General features: G+C 39.9%; 1 protein-coding gene across 3 annotated transcripts in view; it reads right to left on the minus strand.

Moving 5' to 3' along the window:
• Nucleotides 1–1,414: 1,414 nt before the first annotated feature.
• The window catches only part of upf2 (UPF2 regulator of nonsense mediated mRNA decay), a 143,987-nt gene continuing 117,833 nt past the window's right edge, over nt 1,415–27,568 (minus strand). For 2 of the 3 annotated variants that reach the window (XM_068059537.1, XM_068059538.1), the window contains 3 exons: nt 20,975–21,116; nt 12,527–12,647; nt 1,415–2,748 (listed from right to left, as the gene is read on the minus strand). In XM_068059537.1, coding sequence (XP_067915638.1) covers nt 2,739–2,748; nt 12,527–12,647; nt 20,975–21,116 — 273 coding nt within the window. In that variant the 3' untranslated portion in view covers nt 1,415–2,738. Of the gene's footprint in view, nt 2,749–12,522; nt 12,648–20,974; nt 21,117–27,568 lie in introns of those variants that run through there. The other variant, XM_068059539.1, reaches the window with a different exon arrangement.

Below are 27,568 nucleotides of genomic sequence, written 5' to 3' on the forward strand. Positions count from 1 at the left end.
CAGGGCCAGCATAAAGTTCTTTCAGGGTCATGTATAATATATTTAGATGTAGACTAAAATATCCTTCCTCTCTGTTTCATGATGCACCTTATCCCAACCTATCTCACATTTTCCACAGGAGCCATCCCTTGACTGCCAACTTTAGGCCAAATTAGTAGCCATATTCTGCAATGCTTCAGTGGTATAAGGAACAGAGTTGAAACCCATTTCACAAAGGATCCTTAACCAAACAACCATTTTATACTGTGTTGGCCTGTTCACCATGCAACTCATGTGCTCCTCCTACTTGTCATTCACATGACGAGGGCTCAAAACCAGACTCGCCAGCTGTCGAATAACCAATCTCCTGTGGGGGAGGGGGGTGGGGTCTCAGAGTTAAAGGTGGCCAGGTGATGGAAAACTACAACTTAGTATGGTAGACTCAGTAATCATCACCAAAGCAGAAAAGGTTAGAGGTATCCCAGGCACTATTCATGACTTACTGGCCAGCCTGGCTTATTAATGAGCCTGGAGAATAGACCTACCTGGGAATCTTGGAATCTTCTCTCTCAGCTCCAGGTAATCCTGCTACAACAGATAGATTGGTCCTGGCTGGGTAAGCTGCAGCAATTCCCCATGGACACGTTTGGGCCCATGGGCCTGGACTCTTGCCAATCCACACCCAAGCTCAGATGACTTAGGTGTGGGATGTGTCTCTATGTGGGTCAGAGTGTGTGGACTCAATATTAGGCAACAAAACTTTACCTGTCTGGATTTTTCAGCAGTTTGTTTTGGAAAGTCTTCAGCAAATTGAAGGGTTTCCATGTGTAGCAGACCTGAGGCTGGCCAAAAACTGACAAAGGAGACTTTCATCCCAACAGCATGGGCTGGACTTGGTTCCAAATTTGAAATACCAGAGTGTGGGCCCTCCAAAAACTCCTTGGGTAATTTTACTTTACACCCAAGGGTTTTAGGATATGCAATAAATCCACAAATTCCTAAAACCTTCGAAATTTATGGTTAGAAATGAACATACCATGCTGAAGCCAGTCACGTGATGTACAGGTATAATCAATGGTTTAGTATTTTCATTACCCTTCCTTACCTGCACTTAAGCAGGAAATTGGACCTGAAGCAGTTAGTGCATCGAAGAGTTTGAATCTATATTATATACAGTTTAGCAAATGTAAATTGCACATTCAGCGTGTGATTACTTTATACACTTACTTGCATTAATAAAGGAAAAGAATTAAATCCATCACAACCCATTTTACTGATGGCGATCAGAAAGGCCTTTAATATCCATAGTCAGATTGGTGAAAAGAACTTCTAGTGCTTGCCCACATTGCACCAGGTTTTTCTTTTACTCTCCTCATTGTGTCTTTTAAAATACATGGAGTGCCTGCGTGCACAAAAAGTCTGAGCAGAAACTTAATGAGGTCAACAACTTTGTTTTTACTGCAAGATTGGCAACAGCCAAAGGTTTAGCAACTCATGAATTAGACCATGCAGTGTTGTAAAGCCAAACATATACTTCTACACTTAGCTCCCACTAAGTATTGTACAAGCAGATACTTCAAACAGAAGAAACAAACAATGGCGAGCTTTAAACTGAAATGACAGTGCTATTACAAATAATTTGCTAAAGTGACATCTTTTTGATGCACGTAGCCGTACCTTCAAAAACACATTTAAGCAAATGGGTTCACTGACAACTGCAGTTGTACGAATAACCAGATGGCAATTTTGGTGCAAAAAAAGAATCAAACCCACGCAAGCCTTCGTTTATGTCTTCATCTGTGTCGCCAAAAGATTGAAAAAAGATTTTTTTAATAAGTTTACAAATAACTGAAAGCATTCCAAAAACAATTCAAAAACAAAACAGAATTAGATGCTTCTTTGCCCTCTAATACCAGTTTCTGCTGACAAGATGTTCTAGTTGATGGCAATTGTAAGGTAGGCTTTACATCTTATATTTTTCTGCAAATCTGGGACTTACTTTCTTATGTTTAAAACTCCAACCTCTTCTCAGCAGTCACAGTGAAATTACTGATCTTATTAAGTCCCAGTAGCAGGAACAAAAAAGGATCTGGGAATTTCAGCTCAATATTGTTATCCCATTATCCAGAGGTTCAGCCAAGTCCTCACTCTTAAGTGCCAACCGATTTGTTTCTCTGGGAAAAATAATTCCCCCCCACCATCTTCAGCGAAGGATTATTGTTGCTTAGCCTTTCACAATTCACACTTTCCATTCAACAAAAAAGAATGATGTCTCTTCCCTTTCTTCTGCCATTTTATATCAGACTTCAATATCTTTATACGAAGAATGTTTACATTCACACAGTTAAAAATTCTGATACCCGAAGATATTGATGAACAAAGCTAAAACATCTTCAACTCAAGAAGTAATCCCCTTCCTTAATTAAATGGATCTTTTTTTTTTGTTTTACTACTTACTGACACATAGGCCACCTCACAATTTCACTCTCATTCTAAAAGGTGCCAAAGATGTATAAGAATTAACACTTAGAAGTGATCTTGTAGATGCATTATCAATTCTCTTGTTTTGTTTAGCCTGCCAGCCACTTTGCGCTATTGTCGGAGGCTGCAATGTCTGCCCAAGGCCTGGCTCGTACCAGGCACGTGTGTTGATCGCTAGACAGCCATGGTGAGGTGTGTCCACTGCTCTCGATGGGAGGACTCATACCTTTGATATCAGAGATACAGAGGGCAAGTCAAAGTGCCACCTGTCACTAACATCAACGTCGCCTGTAAATGATAAAAAAGATCAATAAAGTACTGAATGATTAAATTCAAAAAATGTATGCCTTGAAACAATTACAAGATACTAATTTTTGTTTTCTCTTTCAATTTCCTCCTTCCCCCACCCCTCCCAACACCTCCTCTTCTAAATAGTAAAATCTGAGGTAGTTTCATAAGTGTTGGCTTTCTATTTTCTCACACAAATTACCATTCTTAATACGCAAGCCTGGATGCCAAGCATCAGTGAGTTATGTCACTGTTTGGGCAATAACAGTCTGAATTTATGCTTATCCTGCATCCAATTATGCACATTTATAATCAATGTGCACCATTAGTTGATGTACCCAGGAGGCTGCATAGATCGATCAACGAGGGCAAAGGACTTTCAGTTTTCAATTTTGAATTTCACGGTGCAGGCAGTGGGTCAGGCCAACCTACCCTTGCAGCTATGTTGGGTAGGAAGTGCTGAAGAAAAATGAGGGGAAAATGAAAAACACTTACAGAATGCTTACAACCATGTTATTCAATACATGTAAACATTAACGATTGTGAAAAAAGCCCAATTTTTAACAATTTTTTCCTACAAAGCATGGAGACCTTTCCTGCAGTACTGTATATGTTTCCAAATTGGGGTGCCTGGATCCTAGGAGATCCTAAGAACAGATTTCAGTTTGGTCTATTTGTTGATCTACTAGCATCAACTTTTGTTGTTTACTAAAAAGAAATTCTGTGACAGTTATGCTTTTTTCCTCTGAACAGCTAGTTGACCTTCAGAAGTAAGAACTGATGGTTCTTGGGAGTGTGTCAATACTTGCATTTGAAAATCTTTGGGTTACATTTCCGAGAGTGGCAGCTACCCTCCGGTACATCAATCAAGTAGGTATTATTAATGGGACAGCCTCAAAAGGAAACATTGGCAAGCCATTTGCACAGTTTGATCCTGTCCCCACCAGACACCCATGCGCATTTCCAACAAGAGTCGCCTGACACAGTCAGGAATGAGAATACTGGTTGATTTTCCCTTCCTTAAACTTGGGTGCTGAGTCCAGCGTTAGGCTCCAGCTACTTCCCTGGATGCCAACAGCACATCTAGGAATCAATCCTAGAATCTTCCTGCTCAGCTTAGAAACCTGTAGATTCATCGAGGGAATTAGCTTTTCAGTATGGCTTTGACTCCACAGATGAAGCATTCATAAAAACAACTGGTGATTTCAAAGGTACAACAGAAGTTAGATTGTAATTATCTGGGAAATAATAAGCATAAAAACACGCACATTATTGACTGAACGGCTGGATGGATTTAGGCTTTAGTCTGTAATACAATAGGGAAAGCAGGAGTGACTTATAACTAACCTAACACCACTCAAGAAAACATACACCACGCCAATCTTTAAATAAAACAAAGGCCACAATACAGCTTTAGTCTCCAACACCTTGCCAGTAAACAGCCACCTTTTAATCAGGCTGGCAATAAAATTCTCACTAGAACCTCCAACAACTTTCTCCCTGTCCTCATGCTCCAATCACATTGGCCTGTACGAAGTTCCACTTTATAAGCTTTTCCTGTGATCTTGTCAGTGGAGACTTGTACCATCATGTTCCAAGGGCATCTACTGCTACAAAGCTTTCTCATTAAAGTACTATCCTCAAGTTGTCACTCATTTGTCTCAGCTACTGTTAATCATATGGTTGCAGAACATAACTAGGCAGCGTATCACATAAGTAAAAGACTGGCAAGTTATGATTTTAGTTCAGGGATCTTGCCAGGAAAATAAAATGTGTGGTCTTCTCAAATGAGAGAACATTTGCTTCACTAAGTCAGAATATCCAGTATACATCCTAAGTATATGATTTTCAGAAATACGAGGGATGAGGTATGGCAATTGTCAATACACATGTATAAACTCGTCAATTATAGTCACTGAAAAAGAAAACAAAACTACAGATCCTGGAAATCTGAACCAAAAAAATTGGTAACACTCAGCAGGTCAATCAACATTTGTGGAGAGATGAGTGAACCTTTTAGGTGTGGAAGAGACAGCAACTGATATATTAACTCATCTCTTCTTTCCATGGGTGTTTTCAGCACTTTTTGTCAATTATAACAACTGTGAACCCAAAGTGCATTCCATTTACATCACTGATCTGTTCATCTTCAAATTAGTTTAATAAATTGTAATATTTGAATCAAATTTTTACTTAATAACGGTGCCAAAGTGTTGCACTTGCACAGCATGGCACTCTAAAACTGACCAAAATAAGGCTCTTGGGAACAGTGACAGGAGAGATTTAATTTCTTGATGGCAGTAATTATGCCTTTCACATATTTTGAACATGTGCTCTGGAGGCTGAGCTACTTATTAAAGGCAAGATTACTCCAAGGTCCTGGAGGCAGAGATCAGTCATTATGGCCAAAGTAGGATTTATAAACAATGCTAAACTCCCTTATTCCTAAAGGCTGAAGGTAAAAAGCACACTTTTATAACTATTCATCATTCTATTTACTTGAAATAAAATGCTCACTCTCGAGCCTTCAATTTTTCCCCTAAGAATTAATAATGTATAGTCAAACTCAAATTAATAACTTTGATCTGTAGAAATTAATGCAGTCATGGTGTTATATGCTCAACAATATTGCACTATTATCCATTCAATTTTCTAAACATCAGTTATAGAATAAAATTCAAAGATTTCTCAAGTTTTTGATGGTGTTATCCAATCATGAGGTAGAAGAAATCAACAGGTAAGGTAATTAAAGGCAAATTCTGCTAGCGACAGCTCTCTGAATCCAGGCGCTTGAATCAAGCTTAGTATTCGCAACTAACTCAAACTCCTAACTGGGCTAAAAAGAAAGTTTGAAAGAAGCAGTTATTGCGTTGCTAAAGTTACCTCCAAGCCAAAGCAAAAGATCCGAATTTCCATTTGCTTTGCCGGCTTTGTCTTTTATTAATGACCTTCACAAATAGAGGTCGTCCAGGCAACTCTCAATGCAGGTTTAATTTGTCATATAGCCATAGACAGGAATCCATCAGTCTTTTACAGACTGATAAAGGATTTAAACTTGAAAAGTTAATCTGGCTTTCTGCTTATCAGACTCCGCCGTGTACTTCCAGAAACTGCAGTCTTTTTTCTTTTTGTTTAGTAGAAAGAGATCTTGGATGAAGTGCCCCTGCAATCAATCTCTGGGATACAAGCAAAGATCTCTATCCTGCACATGGAGTCTCTCCTGGCTATCATCACCATACCATATCTATCCATAAAGCTTCCTTAAATATATATTTACTGGGCTCTGCAAAGCACTGCAGCACATAATGGTTATTGCATTTTTAAAAAAATACCAAAATAGAGCCTGATGGGGATGAAGTTGGCCATTACTTATCTCTAGAGTAAGGCTCTCCTTGAAACTGAATTTGAAATACAACATATGCAAAAACTAACCAGTGGCTCTTCCCACGTAGCTCATCATGACGGCTTATTGTGTTGACATCAATTTTGCTATCCATTGGCTGGCCCATCTTGCAGTACAGACCAAAATGATCTGCTGTGCAATTGTGGGAGATATACAGCATCAGGATTTGAATCAGAGGATTTATTAAAATAACTAAATTAAATTTAGTGCAAATCTGTGTAAAGATCTGATTTATTTAAGAAATACCATCCTCAGCTGATTCTTTTAACAAAAAGGAAAAATCATAAAATAATAAGCATCAAAAAGAAAGGCCAACTCACTACACTAAAGTGTGCAGCTATAGGCATTAATAAGACTTTTTTTTTTTGAAAGGGGATAGGCAGAAGGAAAATATTCTAATATGCAGCACAAATCTAATCAAGATTTTATTCATAACTATTGAATCTTTCCCTATTCCTCTGATTGGATAGTTAAAGGTCATACGAATGCTTTTAAAAATCAGAATGCGTAGCTATTATGCTTCTTGCCATTTCTGACACCATTTACAGTAAACACAATGCAAGCAAAACTACAATTGCAAAAATTTAGTACTACAAAACAAACTAGACTCCTACTTTACCACACAGATTGGATGCATCTTATTGAAAGGATGGTTTTTCAATTGGCCTATTCAATTTAAAAAAACATTACTTCCTGTAGAATCTATCATGACAGTTTCAAAAATTGGACATTTAGCATGCTTGCTTCTGAATTTTAAGCACATTAAAGTCAGTCCTGATGCTACACATTTCCCATTAGGATGTAGGGACCAGCATAATGCATATGTTATTTTGAAAGGAAGGTACATAAAGTTCCATTTCAGTAGTCAATATAAGCCAACCCCAAACAGAAGTATGATAAAACAGACAGCGCACCACTTTATTGTAGCAGTTTCCTTCCATTGTACTAACTAGTCTTGACAGAAAAGAATGTGCAAAAACCAGTTCAATAAAAACAGACATACTGTCCGCATGCTTCCATTTGCTCACTTAATCCTTTAGCATTCCCTAAATTACAAAGATTTACATTGTTTTCAACAGGAACAATTAAACTATTTTTGACACTTCAACCAGGAAAGTATTTATACATCACATACAGCTCATAAATATTTGGATATAAAAAGAAAACATTAAATGAAGACAACTACTTATTTTTGTGGAAGACAGGTAAGAGGTGAGAAAGAACATCTCTTGCCTTTATATTGCAATCTACACATACAAAATAAAAGCTGTTACAAAAATTTCACAATGTATACAGAGTGTTTTTTGCAGTGTTCAATTTTGCTAAAATCAATCAAAACATTTGTTAATGGAACCAGGTCTGAAGTAGATGAAATTTAATTAATAGTTTAAATAGTCAGATAACTTCATTGCAAGGCAGAACTTCATGCTGAAATAAGAACTCAATGAAGACAATGAGTACATGAGAAAAGTTCGCTTCTTGTCCTGTGTTACTATCCCCCAACTACTTTTAAAATAAAAAACATCTACTCTACACAGGCCACTAACAATTCTCCCCCTGACCAATGATAAAGATCGAAAGGTATGATTCTATCCATCAAAATATTTTGTCACTACTATAGTTTTATTATTAAGGCTGCACTGAACACAATGGGATTGAATTCTGCAGCATTTCACAGCGAGAATTTTAAACAAAGATACAACATAAATTAAATCCACAACCTTCTAAGTGAGCATCCTGAACCAAATAATTGCTTGTCCATTATTGATGGTTTAATTTTAAAAACTGGCCAGCTTATATTTTGGAAAGGAAGCAAAGCGGCTGTGTTAATAAACTATTTTGTAGACCTATTAACATGACGTGCTTGAATTCAGATACAATCTGAATAAAGGTTAAAAGTACAATTTATAAATAGCATAAAATCCTTTGCTTTAAATTAAAAACAACAAAGTGAAACTGGTTGCAATTTGGAACAAACCAGTTGATTTTGCTTTTACAACCTATTTTTGTACATGCCAAAAGAGTTTCCCCATTGCAATTCCCACTCTCAATTCAAAGCATCACCAATCTCACAATGGACATATAAGCATAAAACACGAAGTACACAGCAGGCCCATCAGCAACTGTTTTTTTTTTTAAGAAAGTACAGAATATTGGTTTAGATATGCACCCATCACCAGAACAGTAAAATGTCTTCACTCTTTACTGCTGTGTATTTGCAGCAATTTCTGTTGCAGATTTCCACCAGTGGCATTCGACTGGATAGATACTTTTCAGCCGGCAAACACATGAATGGCTTCTTTCTGAGCTGTAAATTTCTATGATTTTTAAACTCAATGTAAACCTAGTTTTCTTCATGGAAGCAAACCCTTTGAAGACCATTTCTGACAAAACAAGATGCTTTAGATTTTGCAATAACTGAATCTTTTTCTAACTGTACTCATATACATGTCATGCGCTAATTCCCCTAAACATCATTCCAGAAAAAAACACAGTAAACAGGCCTTTGCTAGTTGTGTTCAAGTGTGGCACCCTGAGACTCCCTCCTCCTGCTCACCATAGTCCCTCAGTATCGACAAAAGCACAAACCTGTGAATCAACCAATCCAAAGTAATGCTTTATGCCATTATCAAAAGGAAAGAAAGTGCAGAGAAACAGGGGGAAATTGCTAGTTTATTTTGGACTTGTACATCCTGAGTAAACGTGAATCAATTTTCCTGATTCAAAGTTCATGTTGAACTACAAACCAAGTTCTAGATAATGCAAAGATAATCTGACACTAAAGGATCTTCAGTACTAATTCTACAATAACAGATAAATGTTGTGCAGTCATTATGTTACTCATCTTCTACTGATAAGGCTAAGTCTCTGCCCTCTTGTTACTGATTCACCATCTTGTAAAACAATCCTTCATTATTTATCCTCTTAAAATTTTACTGTGTTGAAAATGTCTATCAGATTCCCCCATAACCGTGTCTGTTTTAATTTTGAAGCCTATCTTCATAAGCATAAGCTCTTATCCCTGTTACCATTCTGGTGAATTTTGCTACAACCTTCCCATAGCTCTAAAACTCTTCCAGGTGTCCAGAGCAGCATGCAATACTTGTACTGTGACCTAACCAATGTCTTGCATAAATTCAACAGTACTACTTGGTTTTATTTTCAATGCCCTCATATATAAAGCATAGAACTCCATTCGTTTTTTTATGGCCGTTTCTATCTGTACACCAACCTTTAAAGATCTATGCATGCACAGCCCCAGATTTCAGTTCCTCCACTCGTAACAGTTTTACCTTTTGAAGCTATATTTCCTGTTATTATGCTTCTTCCCTAAATGTAATACTTGACATTTCTCTGCATCTGCCACTCCACTACCGTCAACATATTCTTTCATTCTTCTTCATTTTGCCATGCTCCCTAATTTAATCCTTCATTATCATTACTCTTGCGCCGAGGCCGAACAATTTATAAAAATGGAAAAGTTCCAGGGTAGTTCCCTGGGACATCCCATTACCCACATCCAGTCAATCTGAAAAACATTAGCTTACCTGTACTCTTTGCTTTCTGCTCCCCCATCATCACAATCACTTCAGTTACATTCTCTTTTATATGTGCTTAATTTGATAATAAATCTCTTACATAATACTTTATCAAATATCTTCTGAAAATCCTTACACATCGAACCTGTTGCATTATCTAAATGATTTGATTTCCTCAAATTAGTCAAATGCAACTTGCCTTTCAAAAATCAATGCTAACGATTCCTGATTATGTCATGATTTTCTAACCATTCACTAATTTAATTTTGTTCTATGTACTCTAGAAACTCATCTATAACTAAGCCAAAAAATTGGTATATAATTTTATGCTTTATCCTTATCCCTAGTTTAAAAATAAAAACAGATGTAACGTGTTATTATTCAGTCTTATGGCACAACTCATCTAAAAAAAAAAATCAGAATAATGGCCACCAATCAACCGATTATTTTTCCATTAAGTAAGCCTAACATTCTGATCGAGGTAGTGAAAATCAGATTTGGAGGGACAATGCAGCACAATTTGAAAGAATTATGGTAAGAAAAAAATGCAAAGTCATTTTTATTTTTTAAGAATACATTATTTAATTAATAATACTTAGGATTACTTTAATACAGTGAATCGAATACTATCATATACTTTCACTTCTTTGATTTTTGCCTGCAGACTATGGTCTGTATTCCCCACTATTTTATTAATTGGAGTATTTTTGTCCTGAATTGGCATTTGTTTTTCTCAAAAGATAATGCAAACTCTTCAACAGAATAATCATCTTCTAATGCACTCCTCCATACAATTCAGCTTTACACCATTTCCTTAAACAGATACGTTGATGCCACATGAACCTTTTTCACCACATTAGAAATACCACCCCCCCATCCACACCAACATTTGGAAGTCTTTTTAACTTCCCTCTGTTATGTTACACAAATGATTGGGCAAATAACCTGCTCCATAATCTTAGTCACTACTACTCTGTAACTGATTGATCAGAAGTGAACAAGCACAGAGTGGAACACACACTCTCCAATATTCTTTCTCCCCTGATAAAACTGTACATTTCTGTACAGAACTACAAGCATAAATCTACACTCCCAACTATGTAGCACAATGCTTTAATAAACCATTACACTGTCATCAAAATAATTCTTCCCCACCCTGAAGTCCTAATTTCCCTATCAACCCCACCGAGGGCTCTCTTTTTCCCTTCATGCTGGAACAGTGTTCTCCAGTACCTACTACCCTCCAGTACCTCACCCAAATGATAATTCTTCATATGTGCAGTGACTATATGGAAGTACATTTAGTTGCCTCTTGAACTTATTTTGTCCTATTCGCATAATGGTTGTTCCTGAAAGCTGATACTCCATTTAATAAACCTCATGTGACATAGGTCTGCCCAAGTTCCCGCTTCATAATTTTGTAAATTATGTTCATGAATTTTTGAGCCAGTGCCATTGCAACAAACCGTCTGGATCAACTTTACTGACTCTCTTCATAATTTTCAAAACTTCGATTATTTCTCCTAAAAGTTTCCTCTTTTCCAACTGGGGCAATCTCAATGCTTGAGCATTCTTAACTCTCCTCATACGCAATGAGCTGTAAAGTTCCCATCATTTTCCCCCCCAACTAGTCTGAAGCTCGGCATTCAGACACGAGCTCTTTTTGCACAGCTTAAGTATAAAGTGGCAGCAAAATGAACATGAGCACCCAACCATCCCTGCATCCTATGAGAGATTGAGTGAGATCGAAAATACCTCAGAAAATAGAATGAATCCTGGAGTAGACTTCACAAACAGAATCCTTAAGTAAAATATAGGCATGTGTTACTATTCAACTAATGAAACAAGTGCACTAAATATTGTGTAAGTGAAGATATACATAACCTAAGTGAACTGTGCCATGCCACTTAATTTGTGATGTTTGCATCTGTATTGACCAAACAATAAAAAGCTTCCTACTTTACTGTAGCCTTATACTTTCCATTGCCTCTGCACAATAGTCTAAAATAAGGCAACTTAACCATAATTAGAAAAAAAGCAATTTCAAAAAATGTCAATTTTTCTTTACTTGTTCAATAGGTCTTTCATTTGGACAGGATGTTCTGTGCACGCCTTGTGTAATGGAATAAGATTTAAAAGGCTCTTAACAAGGAGCCATGGACAGATTCATAACTACAAGTTGACAAACCTAGTTCCTTCCATATTGGCTCTGTTGTTGGTAGAAAAGCAAAGAAAACAAAAAGTGTTTACCTGCAGAGAGAAAGAAAATTGGAAGGCAACAAATACTGCTTTTGCAGACCTCATGATGACTTGAAGTGCAATTTTATCAAGGCCTATGCATATAGTCTCGCTGCTCTTTACAGCGAATGAGTCTGGACAGCTCAATAATCATTTACAGCACCTCCTTAATAATTTAAAAAAAACACATCCCAAAAAGAAAGGGTTTCCCCATGTCAGGTTGAAAATAAGCTGAGTAATCTGTTGAGTAGCATGCTCATTGTAATATAATGATATCCAACAACAACTTGCATTTTTATAGCGCCTTCAACACATTAAAATGTTGTAAAGCCTTTCACAGACGTGTAATCAGGCAAAAATTGAGGTTCAGCCAAAGGAGATATTTGGAGGGGTGAGTAAAAGCTTGGTCAAAGAGTTGGATTTTAAAGAGGGTCTTAAAGGAAGAGAGGAAAGAGAAAGGTCTAGGAAGGAAATTCCAGAGCGTAGGACCTAGACGGTTGAAGGCATGGCAGCAAACGGTGGGGTGAAGGAGTGGGAGATGCATAAGAGACCAGAGTTGGAGGAACGCAGAGTTCTTGGAGGGTTGTAAAACCCTTACCTCCCCCCTGTCTTGAAGATCAGATCAGCATTTGGTGCTCCTTTAGGGTGCTGGTACCGTGGTCGCCGCTCTCGATTGGTGTTTGCTGGAGCTGGACGCTGTGCCAGGGACTGCAACATCTCTGTAATGATAATTTAAAATGATCAGTAGAGAAATTGCAATTTAATGTTTCACCCTCATTTTATAATGCTTCACTTCCAACAACTTCTAAGCAAAAAAATGTGACAAGGAAAGTTATGGTAACAAAAATGCTCAGTACATAAAGATTCTTCTTGCTCTAACCCTTTTATCGAACATAGGGATCCTACTGCTATACATTAATGATGATTTTCAGGATATGGTCAAGTAAACTACAGCTGGTGAATCAGAACAGACTACATTAAAAGTTACATGCAACATTCATTTTTTTTTTTACCAGTTTGTCTCCCCTCCTCTCCTGAAGGTACAGACACATGTTGGGGTATGATTAGACGAGCACTAGCAGCTCTCATTTACCTTGCCCTAAGTGGCCATTCTCATTATGCAAGTTACTCAGCTGTTCTTCATGACACTTCAGTTGGCAATAAGTAGTGCGGCATTTATTGATAATTGTGATCAGTGGCGACAATATTATTGCTGTGCAGAGAAAGTCAAAACCAATGGCAAAACCTAGATGGTGAATGGTTAATGGACTAAAAGGATTGTTAGAAATTTGATTTTAATCTTGTATACATGCAAAATCAAGTTATTTTTGGAATAGTGGAAGTGTCCATCCCTCAGTTGACTTAAACACTTCCTTCCAGCCAATTTTCCAGGCTTAGACCAAATCATCGTAGGTGTGAAATCTGCAACCGAAACCAACAAAGCTTTCTCAAACCTGCATTAACCAATGCGCTGAATATATTATTTATAATAGTGCAACTCTGAAGTTTTCCTTTAATATAAAGGAGTTCAAAAGTTTATGCTTATAGGGGCTGAGGAACCAATTTTTTCTGAGAGACTCTAAAGTGTCACAAGTGGCACCCTTTGTCTGGCCTGTGAAAAGAGAGGCTTTTGTGTTTTCATGGTTAGAGTCTCTGGTGCACCACTTTTGCTCTGAAAAAAGTAATTTTGGGAAAGATGTTGAAAAGCAGAACACACAGCCCAATGCAACAGTCCAAAAATACCATGGAGACCTGTGTTGTAGCTCTATTAGTTTGGGTGGTTCACTTACTCATAAAACATGGGCTAATCCTAATCTCTCAGCGTACTTGAGAATGCAATGCCTTTAAAAAAAAACAGATTTTGAATAGCATGACAACACTCACCATCCAAGCTTACACAAGAGGGAAAGGGGACGGCGAAGGGGGCAGATCTGGTACCTGTGAAACCACATCCCAAGTTGCAGCTTTTGGGAACTGGAAAAAGTCTTCAAAATCTTACCGTTTTCTAACTTTCAGCATGTGAGATACAAGAACGGTACACAACAAACTGCAATATTTTAACGTAGAAATGTCTCCTGCATACACAGCCAACAGTTAAGATTCAGAATGCTGTGGAACGATGTGAGCAAAGAAGCTAAGGGCGTGGTATAAAATAAGGCCATACATAGCAGAGTGAGGAAAGGACATCTGACTAAACTGGCTCTTCAATGCTGCATATTTCTTCAGTGTTGATCCCGTCATTCCTTGCTCCTCCCCACCCCGCTGGGTAACAGAGAACCTATTTGTATGCTGTAGAACAAAGTAGTAAAAATGACTATAAAAGGACTATGACAGGAATGTTGAACAGAAGTGAATGAGGAGTGGCTTGGTGCCTTGGAAGCATGCTTACTAATATACGTGCTTATCTAGTTAATTGTACAATATATCGCTTTACTGAAATTGTTATCTTAAGCTGTGATAATGTTCTACGTCTACAAGTAGTCACATGCCTGTAAAACCCTTCAATGAACTACAGAGGGAGTGTCCCACTGAACTGAGCAACCTTTCCGATAATATCTGTTGCCAAAAATGGTTTACATATGTTGAGATTTTATTTATTCACAAGATCTTGCACCCCACCAAGTCTAACATAGAAGAATTTTAATGACGCAATATGTCAAGCATCACTTTTTAAATTAACTGGGTGTTTTCTAGAGTGATTCCAGGATAATTACTAGAATTTTGGTAAAGAGAACCTGTGGGTGCTATTGTCCATGTAAATACTGCCAACCCCACAATCTCTCGATTTCCTCCAATGCTTTTCTTATTCGTATTTAAGTATCTCTCTCAAATTTGCTTGCTTTTTATTCTTTATTCCTCCTCTTCTGTTTTCTCTCTCACCATCTCTCCTTCAGGTGTGGTCATTTTGTTTCAGGATGTCAGCCTTGACTAAGCTCCTTGAGGTGATAGAGTTTCTGGCACCTTGCCCAAGTGGCCACTGTTCTATGCAAATGATTGAATGATTTTACCGATACTGGAGAGTGAAAGTATTCTACCAGCTCTGTAAATTATTAACAGTTTTACTCTGATGGAACAGATTGGATAAGCACTGCCTCAATCAGAACATCTTTACCCATTCAACCTGTAATAACACTAGAAACGTCATAGATAATGGAAACACACACCCACCGGCCAACAAAACCTAGAAGTGGGCGCAGTATCAGGAACACTCAATATAGCAGGTGAAGCATGATATTGCTGCACATCATACTTTCAGCCCTCAAAGTACAAAAAAACGCACCCTCAATCAGGGTGTAAAGGTAAAAATCCATAACATATACAGGGGAATTTTTTGTTGTCACTTGCTGTCCTTTAAGATAGGACAATGAGACACACATTTTGTTTTTCCTTTTTCACATCCTGAAGACTCTTCAATGGGAGATGGTATCACAGGTAGTCAGTCGCTCTTCACTACTTCACTTAATTGATCATCACTCATGTATAAGCCTCAACAGTGTGTGGGATGGGTGACAGAGGAAGAGGCAGTAGTATAGCCAATCTTACTCACTTCTTCTGAAGAACCACTACTTCTAACTTATCAAATCAGATAAAGAATTCAATGTAGTATTACAATCACCTCATACTGGAAAGGAAAGGAAGAAAGAAAGAAAGGTGGATGTGGTCTTTGGAGACCAATCATCTCAGCTCCAGGACATCACTGCAAAAGTTCCTCAGGGTAGTGTCCTTGGCCCAACCATCTTCAGCTGTTAGATCAATGACCTTCCCTCCATCATAAGTTCAGAAATGAAGATGTTAGCTGATGATTGTAGAGTGTTCAATACCATTCACAACTCCTCAGATACTGAAGCTGTCCATACCCGCATGCAGCAAGACTAGTTCAACATTCAGGCTTGGGCTAAGTGGCAAGTAACAAGTAACATTTGCGTCACACAAGTGCCAGACAATGACCATCTCCAACAAGATTCTAACCGTTAACCCTTGACATTCAATGGCATTACCATCACTGAATCCCCCACCATCAACATCCTGGGGGGTACTATTGACCAGAAACTTAACTGGACCAGTCATATAAATACTGTGGTTACAAGAGCAGGTCAGAGGCTGGGAATTCTGCGGCACGTAACTCACCTCTTGAGGCTCCAAAGCCTGTCTACCATCTGCAAGGCATAGGTCAGGAGTGTGACATACCTGGATGGGTGCAGCTCCAACAACACTCAAAAAGCTCGACACCATCCAAGACAGCAGCCCGCTTGATTGGCATTCTATCCAGACGCTTAAATATTCACTCCTTCCACCACCAGCCCAAAGTGGCAGCAGTGTATACCATCTTTTTTTAAAATTCTTTCATGGAATGCGGGCACCATTGACAAGTGCAGCATATATAGGTAATATGCAGGTAATTATATAGGCATGAGGTCAGATTTGGCCCTAGTGGACTGGGCAGGAAGACTACAAGGCAGGACAGTTGACGAGCAGTGGCAGATGTTTAAGGAGATATTCAATTTATCCCAACTAAAATATATTCCAGAGAGGAAGAAAGATTCTAGGAGGGGGAAAAAAAACATACATGGCTAGGCAAGGAAGTTAAGGATAACATAAAGACAAAAACTAAGGCATACCATATTGCAAAGGCCAGTGGCAGGCTGGAAGATTGGGAAACACTTAAAGATCAAGAAAGGGTTACTAAAAATGTAATAAAAAGAGCAAACGCAAAATATAAAAATGGATAGCAAAAGTTTCTATAAGTATATAAAAGGGAAGAGAGTAGCTAAAGTGAATGTTGGTCCGTTGGAGGATGAGACTGGGGAGTTAATAGAAGGGAACACAGAAATGGCAGAGACACTAAATCAGTATTTTGCTTCAGTTTTCACGGTGGAGGACACTAGTACCATCCCAATAGTAACAGGTAATGCAGAGGTTAGAAAAAGGGAGGAACTTAGAACAATCATCATCACTAGGGAAAAAGTACTGAGTAAACTATTGAGGTTGAAGGCAGACAAGTCCCCAGGGCCTGATGGCCTACATCCTAGGGTCTTAAAGGAAGTGGCAGTGGAGATAGTGGATCCATTGGTTATAATATTCCAAAATTCTCTGGATACGGGAAAGGTTCCAGTGGATTGGAAAAAAACTAAAGCTAAAAGCCCTTATTCAAAAAGGGAGGGAGGCAGAAAGTAGGAAACTATAGACCAGTTAGTTTAACATCTGTCATTGGGAAATTGTTAGAATCCATTATTAAGGAAGTAATAACAGGACATTTAGAAAGTCAAAACGCAATCCATCAGAGTCAGCATGGGTTTTATGAAGGATAAATCGTGTTTGACTAATTTGCTAGAGTTCTTTGAAGCTATAACAAGCAAAGTGGATAATGGGGATCCTGTAGATGTAGTTTATCTGGACTTCCAGAAGACATTTGATAAGGTGCCACACAAAAGATAATACACAAGATAAGTTCACATGGGGTTAGAGGCAATTTATTAGCTTGGATACAGGATTGGCTAACCAACAGAAAACAGATAAATGGGTCTTTTTCTGGTTGGCAAGGTGTAACTAGTGGGGTGCCACGGGGTTCGGTCCTCTGGCCCCAACTATTTACAATCTACATAAATGGCTTGGTACTACAGCCAAATTTGCAGATGACACTAAAATAGGTGGGACAGTAAGTTGCAATAAAGAAATCAGAAATCTACAAATGGATATGGATAGATTAGATAAATGGGCCAAAATTTGGCAGATGGATTTTAACGTCGATAAGTGTGAAGTTATCCATTTTGGTCGGAAGAATAGAAAGGCAAATTATCTAAATGGAGAGAAACTTCAGAGTGCTTTGGTGCAGAGGGATCTGGGTGTCCTCGTGCATGAATCGCAGAAAACTAGTTTGTAGGTACAGCAGGTGATAAGGAAGGCAACTGGAATTTTGGCATTTATTGCTAAAGGAATAGAGTATAAAAGTAGGGAAGTATTGCTGCAACTGTACAAGGCATTGGTGAGACCGCACCTGGAGTATTGCGTACAGTTTTGGTCCCCTTACTTGAGAAAGGATTTATTTATTTTATTTATTTAGAGATACAGCACTGAAACAGGCCCTTTGGCCCACCGAGTCTGTGCTGACCATCAACCACCCATTTTATACTCATCCTACATTAATCCCATATTCCCTACCACATCCCCACCTACCACCTACCTACACTAGGGGGCAAGTTACAATGGCCAATTTACCTATCAACCTGCAAGTCTTTGGCTGTGGAGGAAACCGGAGCACCCAGTGGAAACCCACGCGGTCACAGGGAAAACTTGCAAACTCCACACAGGCAGTACCCAGGTCGTTGGAGCTGTGAGGCTGCGGTGCTAGCCACTGTGCCGCCCAGTAGTTGCATTGGAGGCAGTTCAGAGGAGGTTCACTAGATTGATTCCAGAGATGGGGTGCTTGTCTTATGAAGAGAGATTGAGCAGTTTAAGCCTTTACTCTCTGGAGTTTAGAAGAATAAGAAGAGATCTAATTTAGGTATATAAGATGATTAAGGGGCTTGACAAAGTAGACATAGAGAGGATGTTTCCTCTTGTGGGGCAATCTAGAACGAGAGGTCATAGTTTTAGGATAAGGGGTAGCAGATTTAAAACAGAGATGAGGAGAAATTACTTCTCTCAAAGGCTCGTAAGTCTGTGGAATTCACTACCTCAGAGTGCGGTGGATGCCGGGACATTGGGTAAATTTGAGGAGATAGACAGATTTTTAATTTTTAATTGGGTTGAAGGGTTATGGAGAACGGGCAGGAAAGTGGAGTTCAGGCCATGATCGTATTGAATGGCAGAGCAGGCTCAAGGGGCTGAATTGCCTACTCCTGCTCCTAATTCTTATGTTCTTATTTGTTGCGTATCCCTAATTGCCCTTGACAACTGAATGGCTTGGTAGGCCATTTCAGAAGGCAGTTCAGAGTCAACCACATTGTTGTGGGTCTGGAGTCATATGCAGGCCAGACAGGTAAGGATGGCAGATTTCATTCCCTAAAGGACATTAGTGAACCAGATGGGTTTTTACAACAATCAACAATGGTTTCATGGTAAGCATGAGACTAGCTTTTTAAAAAAAAAAAATCCAGGTTTCAATCCAGAATTCAAATTTCACCACCTGCCATGGTGGGATTCGAACCCATATCCCCAGCACATTAGCCTGGGCTCTGGATTACTAGTCCAGTGACATTACCACTACGCCACAGCCTCCCCTACAAATTTCACTGCATCAACTAGCCAAGGCTCCTTCAACAGCACCTTCCAAACCCACGACTTCTACCATCTGGAAGGACAATGGAAGCAGATACATGGAAACATCATGTATCATGTTCTCCTCCAAGTCACACACCATACTGATTTGGAACTATATTGTCATTCCTTCACTGTCACTGGGTCAAAACCCAAGAACTTCCTCCCTAAGAGCACTGTGGGCGTATCTGCTCCGCATGGAATGCAGTGGTTTAAGAAAACGGCTCACCACCACCTTCTCAAAGGCAATAAATGCCGGTCTTTCCAGCGATGCCCACTTCCCAAGAACGAATAAAAAAATAATCTGAGCTCACCTGTTTGGACATATATAATTCATTGTATAGATGAATTTCTAAACAAAAATGCAACTATTTACATTTTCCCAAATTTTTCAAAGATATTGCTGCTTCAAATATTATTACATCTATTTTAAAGTTATAAAAATAATTACATTAAATGCTAAATTCCCACATTCTAATGAAAAAAGGATGCTATTAAAAATAGAAATTGATCATATTAACCACATGGCAAGCACAACACAACCAAAAAAGAACAGATTTACATTCAAAACTTTAACAGTAAGGTATCTACAGAACCTGAAATATACTAGTTCCATAAACAAATTTTGCACCAAAATCTGCTCCAATTTTATGAAGATTTAAGTGCATTAGCCTAACTGCTCCAATATACTTCAAGGGGAATAAAGACTCCCCCTTTTTAATGAAAAATTTACTGATTTACAATATGTAGTAAGGTCTCCCTCTTTGCTAGGCCTCCCCACTGGCAATAGCTGCAGGAAATGTACCTGTACATCTCTTAGTGGCTCCATTTCAAACAGTGGGATATGGCTTCAAACCAGCTCAAATGTGATCCCAGAGCTGTAAGACTGCAGGAAACCACAGCAGATGAGGAAATCTGCATTCCAAGCCTGTGCTGTTATTACACAAGGCACATGCCAAAATCTTTGTTTTAACTCTGACTCAATATTTTGAATTATAATCCTCTCCCAGATTCTTAACAGCTTCTCTTGCCTACTCTGACAGTCTCCAGCTGCAGTTTGACGCAATCGAGGCTTACATTTGGGACCTGTAATATTATTAATGATTATACATCATCACCTTCTGCCAGTGAAGCAGAGCAGTCTCTCAGCTCTGCCAAGATTTTCTTTGAAAGTTCACTGTACCTCAGAACCAGAGTTAGAATACAAAATTGCATGGCTAGCCATGTATTACAAGGCTAGAATACAGTGGAGAGAGTATCATTTAGCTATGAAGAAAGGTTCCAAGAATTTGATCAAACTGAGACTTTCTTCCATTGCCACATCACGTTAGTTGTCAAGATTTAGGACATTGTGACGACTTCAAGTAAACGAGAGCCATATTCCTAATTACCAGACATTCACCATTCTAACAGTTCTTTAGGAGTTAAATGTAAAGTAAAATTGGGCGGCATGTAAACCAGGTGGCCAATCTGATCGCCTGTCCCGCCAAGCAGCTTAAAATTACCCCCATTATATTGGGTCAAACACATCAAGCCAAAAAACCATTAGGGTCCAATAGGTACTATATCCTCTGTAACAGATTGGAAATATATTATTACTAAGGATCCAAATCTCAGGTCAGCAGACAGCGCAGAGCACATATAATGGATGCAACCACAGGTGCCAATAAATATGTACGAGTGTACAAAACAAAGGTCTTTTTAATTACAGAAAAATTGCTCAGGTTACTATTCTAGTTTAATTTTAACACTACTCAATTATTGCAAGTATTTTTCTCCCATTTCTTACCCTGGTAGTCTTCCTGTTCCTGGCGTTCATTAATGTCAAGCGTCAGCTTCTTCATACGCATTCTTTCTTCCTGCTCCGCCTGCTGCTGATTCCAGTGATTTGCAGCAAGCTGCGAATTCATTGGCACGTTCAGTATTTTAAACTGCATAAAAAGAATATAAATCATAAGATGTGGATTTTTCATGAACAGTTAATGAGATAGTAAAGCTTCAGCATTTTCTTTTTGGGAAAAACATAGCCTCTGTTCCTGAACAGTAAAGTGAACTGACTAGTACAGTGACTGAGAAAATTCTCTCTTCCTCTCTGGGACCTTTGCTACAAAAAGAACTCAGTCTAGGTAAGAACCCAACATGGACCAATTTTAATTAACCTTCCTTCCCTGACAGGGTTTTACATCAAATTAATTTGGGGAAATCTCAACCCGGTTTCTATTAGGCATGAGTCCGAAGCACGAAACAGTCCACAATTGATTATTTGTCAATTTCAAAGCAGCCAAAAGGATGACTGGTAAGGAATAGAGAAAACGTTACTATTTTGTTTTTATTCGTTCGTGGGATGTGGGCATCGCTGGCTAGGCCAGCATTTGTTGCCTAATTGTCCTTGAGATGGTGGTGGTGAGCTGCCTTCTTGAACCACTGCAGTCCTTGGGGTGTAGGTACACCCACAGTGCTGTTAGGGAGTTCCAGGATTTTGACCCGGCGACAGTGAAGAAACAGCAATATAGTTCCAAGTCAGGATGGTGTGTGGCTTGGAGGGGAACTTGCAGGTGGTGGTGTTCCCATGTATCTGCTGCCCTTGTCCTGTTAGGTGATAGAGGTCACAGGTTTGGAAGGTGCTGTCTCAGCAGCCTTGGTGATTTGCTGCAGTGCATCTTGTAAATGGTACACATTGCTGCCACTGTGTGTCGGTGGTGGAGGGAGTGAATGTCGAGGGTAGTGGATGGGGCGCCAATCATGCGGGCTGCTTTGTCCTGGATGGTGTCGAGCTTCTTGAGTGTTGTTGGAGTTGCACCTATCTAGGCAAGTGACTCCTGACTTGTGCCTTGTAGATGGTGGACAGACACTAGTGGATCATAGAGCTTTACTGACATTGGGAGTTACTGAAAGCTATGAGAGACTGCAGTTGAAAAATTGTCACAAACAAAGCACATTGTTTAACTAATTTGATTAGATTGTTGGCTAATTCATTTTAACTGCTTTGTGACACATACATTTCTACTTTAGTTAAAACCTCAATAGTTATTCTGCATTCACAATTCAATCATCGAAAATGAATTTCAGGAAGCAAATGCATTGGTTCTTAGAGCGTCTGACATGATAGGAGATACAACTGAAATGAGCTCAATTTTTCTCGATCAACTGCTAAGATTTATTTAATGGGGAAGTTCAAAAAACTATTGCAAAAATAGGTGCATGTAAATGTTTGCCATAATCGAACACAGTTATTTTAATAAGTATTCATGATTTACACCCTTTGTCCATGCACAAACAGCTTGAGTGAGGAAATTAACAAAACTTGTCGTTGGGTCAGTGGTCTGATGCGTACCCGCCTCCAGGCGATCTTCCCCGGCGGGTTATCACTGGCAGAGGCCACCCGTCCAGCACTGGCAGGCAGCCAATCTGCATAATTAACTGGCCATTTGTGGGATGATTGGGGACATCGCCGGGAAGATCTCCTAAACTGAGGGCCAAGGCCAACAGGGGCCTGGAGGTGGCTTGCCAGTGAAGCCTCCTACTTTCACCAACCTTCCCCTACAATTACCCCCAACCGGAGCTGCAGCCATCAGTGGGCCACGGCTGCGGCCACTGGCCATCCTGTGGAGGTTTCCCCTCCACAGGGATGACAAAGCAGGTGTAGCCACCCTTTATTTTAAGGTGAATACCTCTTCAGAGGCTGCCTCAAGATGAAAACACCCTCGGGGCCCCATCCTGCAGTGGCAGCGCCCTCTCTGTCGGTGGGGCTACCATCGTTCCAAGGCTGCAGGCCCTGTTATTAGGCCTGCAGTCTTAGTAAGCTGTCAAGGCGACCTCTTAATTGGCTGCCTCTGGGAAAAGCCAATGTGGGGTTGGGACCTTGAAATGGTCTGACCCTTGATTATTTTACAGGGCACAAGATTCCGCCCTATAATACGGAACTCCGTATTTTAGTGTCAAACACATGTTTTAAAATTATATTTATTATACTGAATTAAAACAAAAAATGTTAGAAATGAATATGTCTGCTGGTATCTGAAAGAGAAGCATTTATGAACATTTGAGGTGAGACACTTCAACCTTTCACCAACATTGAAAGAATTCGCTATTCATTCAAATTTGCTTGCTTTTTATTCTTTATTCCTCCTCTTCTGTTTTCTCTCTCACCATCTCTCCTTCAGGTGTGGTCATTTTGTTTCAGGATGTCAGCCTTGACTAAGGCGGCACAGTGGCGCAGTGGTTAGCACCGCAGCCTCACAGCTCCAGCGACCCGGGTTCAATTCTGGGTACTGCCTGTGCAGAGTTTGCAAGTTCTCCCTGTGTCTGTGTGGGTTTCCTCCGGGTGCTCAGGTTTCCTCCCACATGCCAAAGACTTGCAGGTTGATAGGTAAATTGGCCATTATAAATTGCCCCTAGTATAGGTAGGTGGTAGGGAAATATATAGGGACAGGTGGGGATGTGGTAGGAATGTAGGATTAGTATAAATGGGTGGTTGATGGTCGGCACAGACTCGGTGGGCCGAAGGGCCTGTTTCAGTGCTGTATCTCTAAAACTAAAATTAGTCCTTTAACCTAATTTTTGTATGCTGTTTGATTATTTAATAATAAACATTGCCCACAGTTCCTTAACAGCCTCAATGGCTTTTGCAAGAACTTGATGACTGCTTGCAAAACTTATTACCCTGAAGAAATAACGTGCATTTATATAGTTCCTTTAATGTATCAAAATGTCCCAAAGGTGCTTCACAGTTGGTCAGCTGACCCGAACAGAAGTTAGAGGGAAAGAGAACTGAAATTGTAATCGAAGTGTTGTGTTTTTAACAAGGCTTTTGAAGATGAGATATGTAGCAAGATGATGCAGTGTAGGGAGGGAGTGCCACAACGTGGTGGCAGGATGACCAACAGTTCTGCAGACCTTTATCGTTCACAAATGATTGAATTAAACAGGAATTTCCATTTAACACAGAGACATTGACACTAAAACTATGCGAGCCAAACAGGTTGTTATTTTATACTGAAGTTTCCACAGTAAAGCTAGAGAACCAGTCTCATCCCAACCCATATTTTCCTGCAATATGCCAGAAGTAGAGGCATCTCCTCAGAGCTTTCTCCTTGGTTGACAAAAACACCCTTGTTTTTGTCTAGTTAAAACATAATTTAATACACAGTCTGTGTTGTTCAAAGCGGTGGAATCAGTCCAACTAGAAGTATCTGCATTTTAACAGGAATTTACTCATTGCTGCCAGCAAGAACCCACCCCTTTAGAAAACAGTGAAAACTCCTTCAGAACAAAGTGCAGCTTCATTACTCCAATACCACCAACCCGGATCATGTATTTTTGTTATAATTCAACCTACAACAGGCTTCAAAACACCACTTGGGTTTCAGATGAACAGTCTGCTGTTTTTTTTTAATGTTTAAATTGGCTTTATAAAGAGCAAAAAATCTTAATCATTCACAAATCCACAGATTTAAAAAAATGCTATTCTTAGTTCTTAACAGCAGTTTTTTAAAAATTACTCGTTTATGGGGATATGGGCATCGCTGGCCAGGCCAGCATTGATTGCCCATCCCTAATTGGCATTGAGAAGGTGGTAGTGAACTTCTTGAACCGATGCAGTCCATTTGGGGTAGGTACACCCACAGTGCTGTTAGGAAGGGAGTTCCAGGATTTTGACTCAGTGACAGTGAAGGAACGAAGATATAGTTCCAAGTCAGGATGGTGTGTGACTTGGAGGTAAAATTGCAGGTGGTGGTGTTCCCATGCATTTGCTGCCCTTGTCCTTCTAGGTGGTAGAGGCTGTGTGTTTGGAAGGTGCTGTCTAAAGAGCCTTGGTGCATTGTTGCAGTGCATCTTGTAGATAGTACACACTGCTGCCACTGTGCATCGGTGGTGGAACAAGTGAATGTTTGTAGATGGGGCACCAATCAAGTGGGCTGCTTTGTCCTGGATGGTGTCGAGCTTCTTGAGTGTTGTTGGAGCTGCACCCATCCAGGCAACTGGAGAGTATTCCATCACACTCCTGACTTGTGCCTTGTAGATGGTGGACAGGCTTTGGGAAGTCAGGAGGTGAGTTACTTGCCGCAGGATTCCTAGCCTTTGACCTGCTCTTGTAGCCACGGTGTTTATATGGCTACTCCAGTTCAGTTTCTGGTCAATGGTAACCCCCAGGATGTTGATAGTGTGGGATTCAGCAATCGTAATGCCATTGAATGTCAAGGGGAGATGGCTAGATTCTCTCTTGTTGGAGATGGTCACTGCCTGGCACTTGTGTGGCGCGAATGTTACTTGCCACTTATCAGCCCAAGCCTGGATATCGTCCAGGTCTTACTGCATTTCTACTCAGACTGCTTCAGTTTAAGGCACAGAAAGAGGCCACTTGGCCCATTGTGTCTGCGCCGGCCACCCATTCTAAGCCTAGCGTCCAGCATTTGGTCTGGAGCCCTGCAGATTATGTCTGGCATTTGAGGTGCATAACCAGACTCCTTTTGAATGAGTTGAGGGTTTCTGCCTCAGCTACCCTTTCAGGCAGGGAGTTCCAGACCCCCAGCACCCTCTGGGTGAAAAAGTTTTTCCTCATCTCCCCTCTTATTTTTCTACCAATCACTTTAAATCTATTTATCCTTAGTCATTGGCCTCTCGGCTAAGATGAATAGGCCGTTCACCTCCACTCTATCCAGGCCCCTCAAAATTTTGTACATTTCAATCAGATCTCCCCTCAGCATTCTCTGTTCCAAGGAGAATAAGCCCAGCCTATCCAATCTTTCCTCATAGCTGCATTTTTCCAGTCCTGGCAACATCCTCGTAAATCTCCTCTGTATCCTCTCTAGTGCAATTACATCCTTTCTGTAATGAGGTGAGCAGAACTGCACACAGTACTCAAGTTGTGGCCTAAGCAAGGAGATATACAGTTCCAGCATAACCTCTCTGCTCTTATATTCTATACCTCAGCTAATAAAGGCAAGGATTCCATATGCCTCCTTAACCACCTTATCGACCTATCCTGCTAACTTCAGGGATCTGTGGACATTCACTCCAAGGTCCTTCACTTCCTATACACTTCTCAGTATTTTCCCATTAATCGTGTATTCCTTTGCCTTGTTTGACCTCCCCAAATGCATCACCTCACACTTCTCCAGGTTGAATTCCATTTGCCACTTTTCTGCCCATCTGACCTGATCATCAATATCTTCCTGGTCTACAGCTATCCTCCTCGCTATCTGCCACTTGGCTAATCTTTTGTGTCATCCGCAAACCTCTGGATCATGCCCCCTACATTCACGTCCAAATAGTTAATATATACCACAAAAAGCAAGGGACCCAGTACTGAGCCCTGTGGAACGCCACTGGAAATAGCCCTCCAGTTGCAAAAACACACATCAACAATTACCCTTTGTTTCCTGCCACTGAGCCAATTTTGTATCCAGCTTGCTGCATTTCCCTGGATCCCACGGAATTTTACTGTTTTTAAACCAGTCTACCATGTGGGACCTTGACAAGAGCTTTGCTAAAATCCAGGTAGACCACATCAACTGCACTACCCTCATCTATCTCCCTTGTTACTTCAAAAAATTTGATCAAGTTGGTCAAACAAGATCTTCCCTCAACAAATCCATGCTGACTATCCTTGATTAACCTGTGCCTTTCTAAGTGACAGTTTATCCTGCCTCTCAGAATAGATTCCAATAATTTGCCCACTACTGAGGTTAGACTGACTGGCCTGTAGTTATTCAGACTATCCCTCGTTCCCTTTTTAAACAGAGGTACAACGTTAGCAGTTCTCCAATCCTCTGGCGCCACACCTGTATCCAGTGAGGACTGGAAAATGATGGTCTGACCTTCTGCTATTTCCTCTCTTGCTTCTTTTAACAGCCTAGGATACATTTCATCTGGCCCTGGTGACTTATCAACTTTCAAGGATGCTAGTCCATTAACACTTCCTCTCTCCCTATGTTTATCACATTCAGTACTTCACACTCCTCCTCCTTAATTACAATATCTGCATCGTTCTCCCCTTTTGTGAAGACAAGACACAAAGTATTAATTAACAACCACAAAATCTTCTGCCCCTACACATAGGTTACCTTTTTGGTCTTTAATGGGCCCTACTCTCTCCTTAGCTATCCTCTTACTCTTAATGTATTGATAAAACATCGTTGGGTTCACCTTGATTTTGCTTGCCAATATTCTTTCATGCCCTCACTTTGCTTTCCTAATTTCCTTTTTGATTTCACCCCTCCACTTTCTATACTCCTCTCGGCTTTCTGTAGTATTGAGTTTTTGGTGTCAGACATAAGTTTTCCTTTTCTGCCTTATCCTACCCTGTAGGCTCCTTGACATCCATGGGGCTCTAGATTTGGCAGTCTCACCCTTCTTCTTTGTCGGAACATGTTTACTCTGA

Source organism: Heterodontus francisci, chromosome 27 (genome assembly GCF_036365525.1).
Source record: "Heterodontus francisci isolate sHetFra1 chromosome 27, sHetFra1.hap1, whole genome shotgun sequence".
In the NCBI taxonomy this organism is placed as follows: Eukaryota; Metazoa; Chordata; class Chondrichthyes; order Heterodontiformes; family Heterodontidae; genus Heterodontus; species Heterodontus francisci.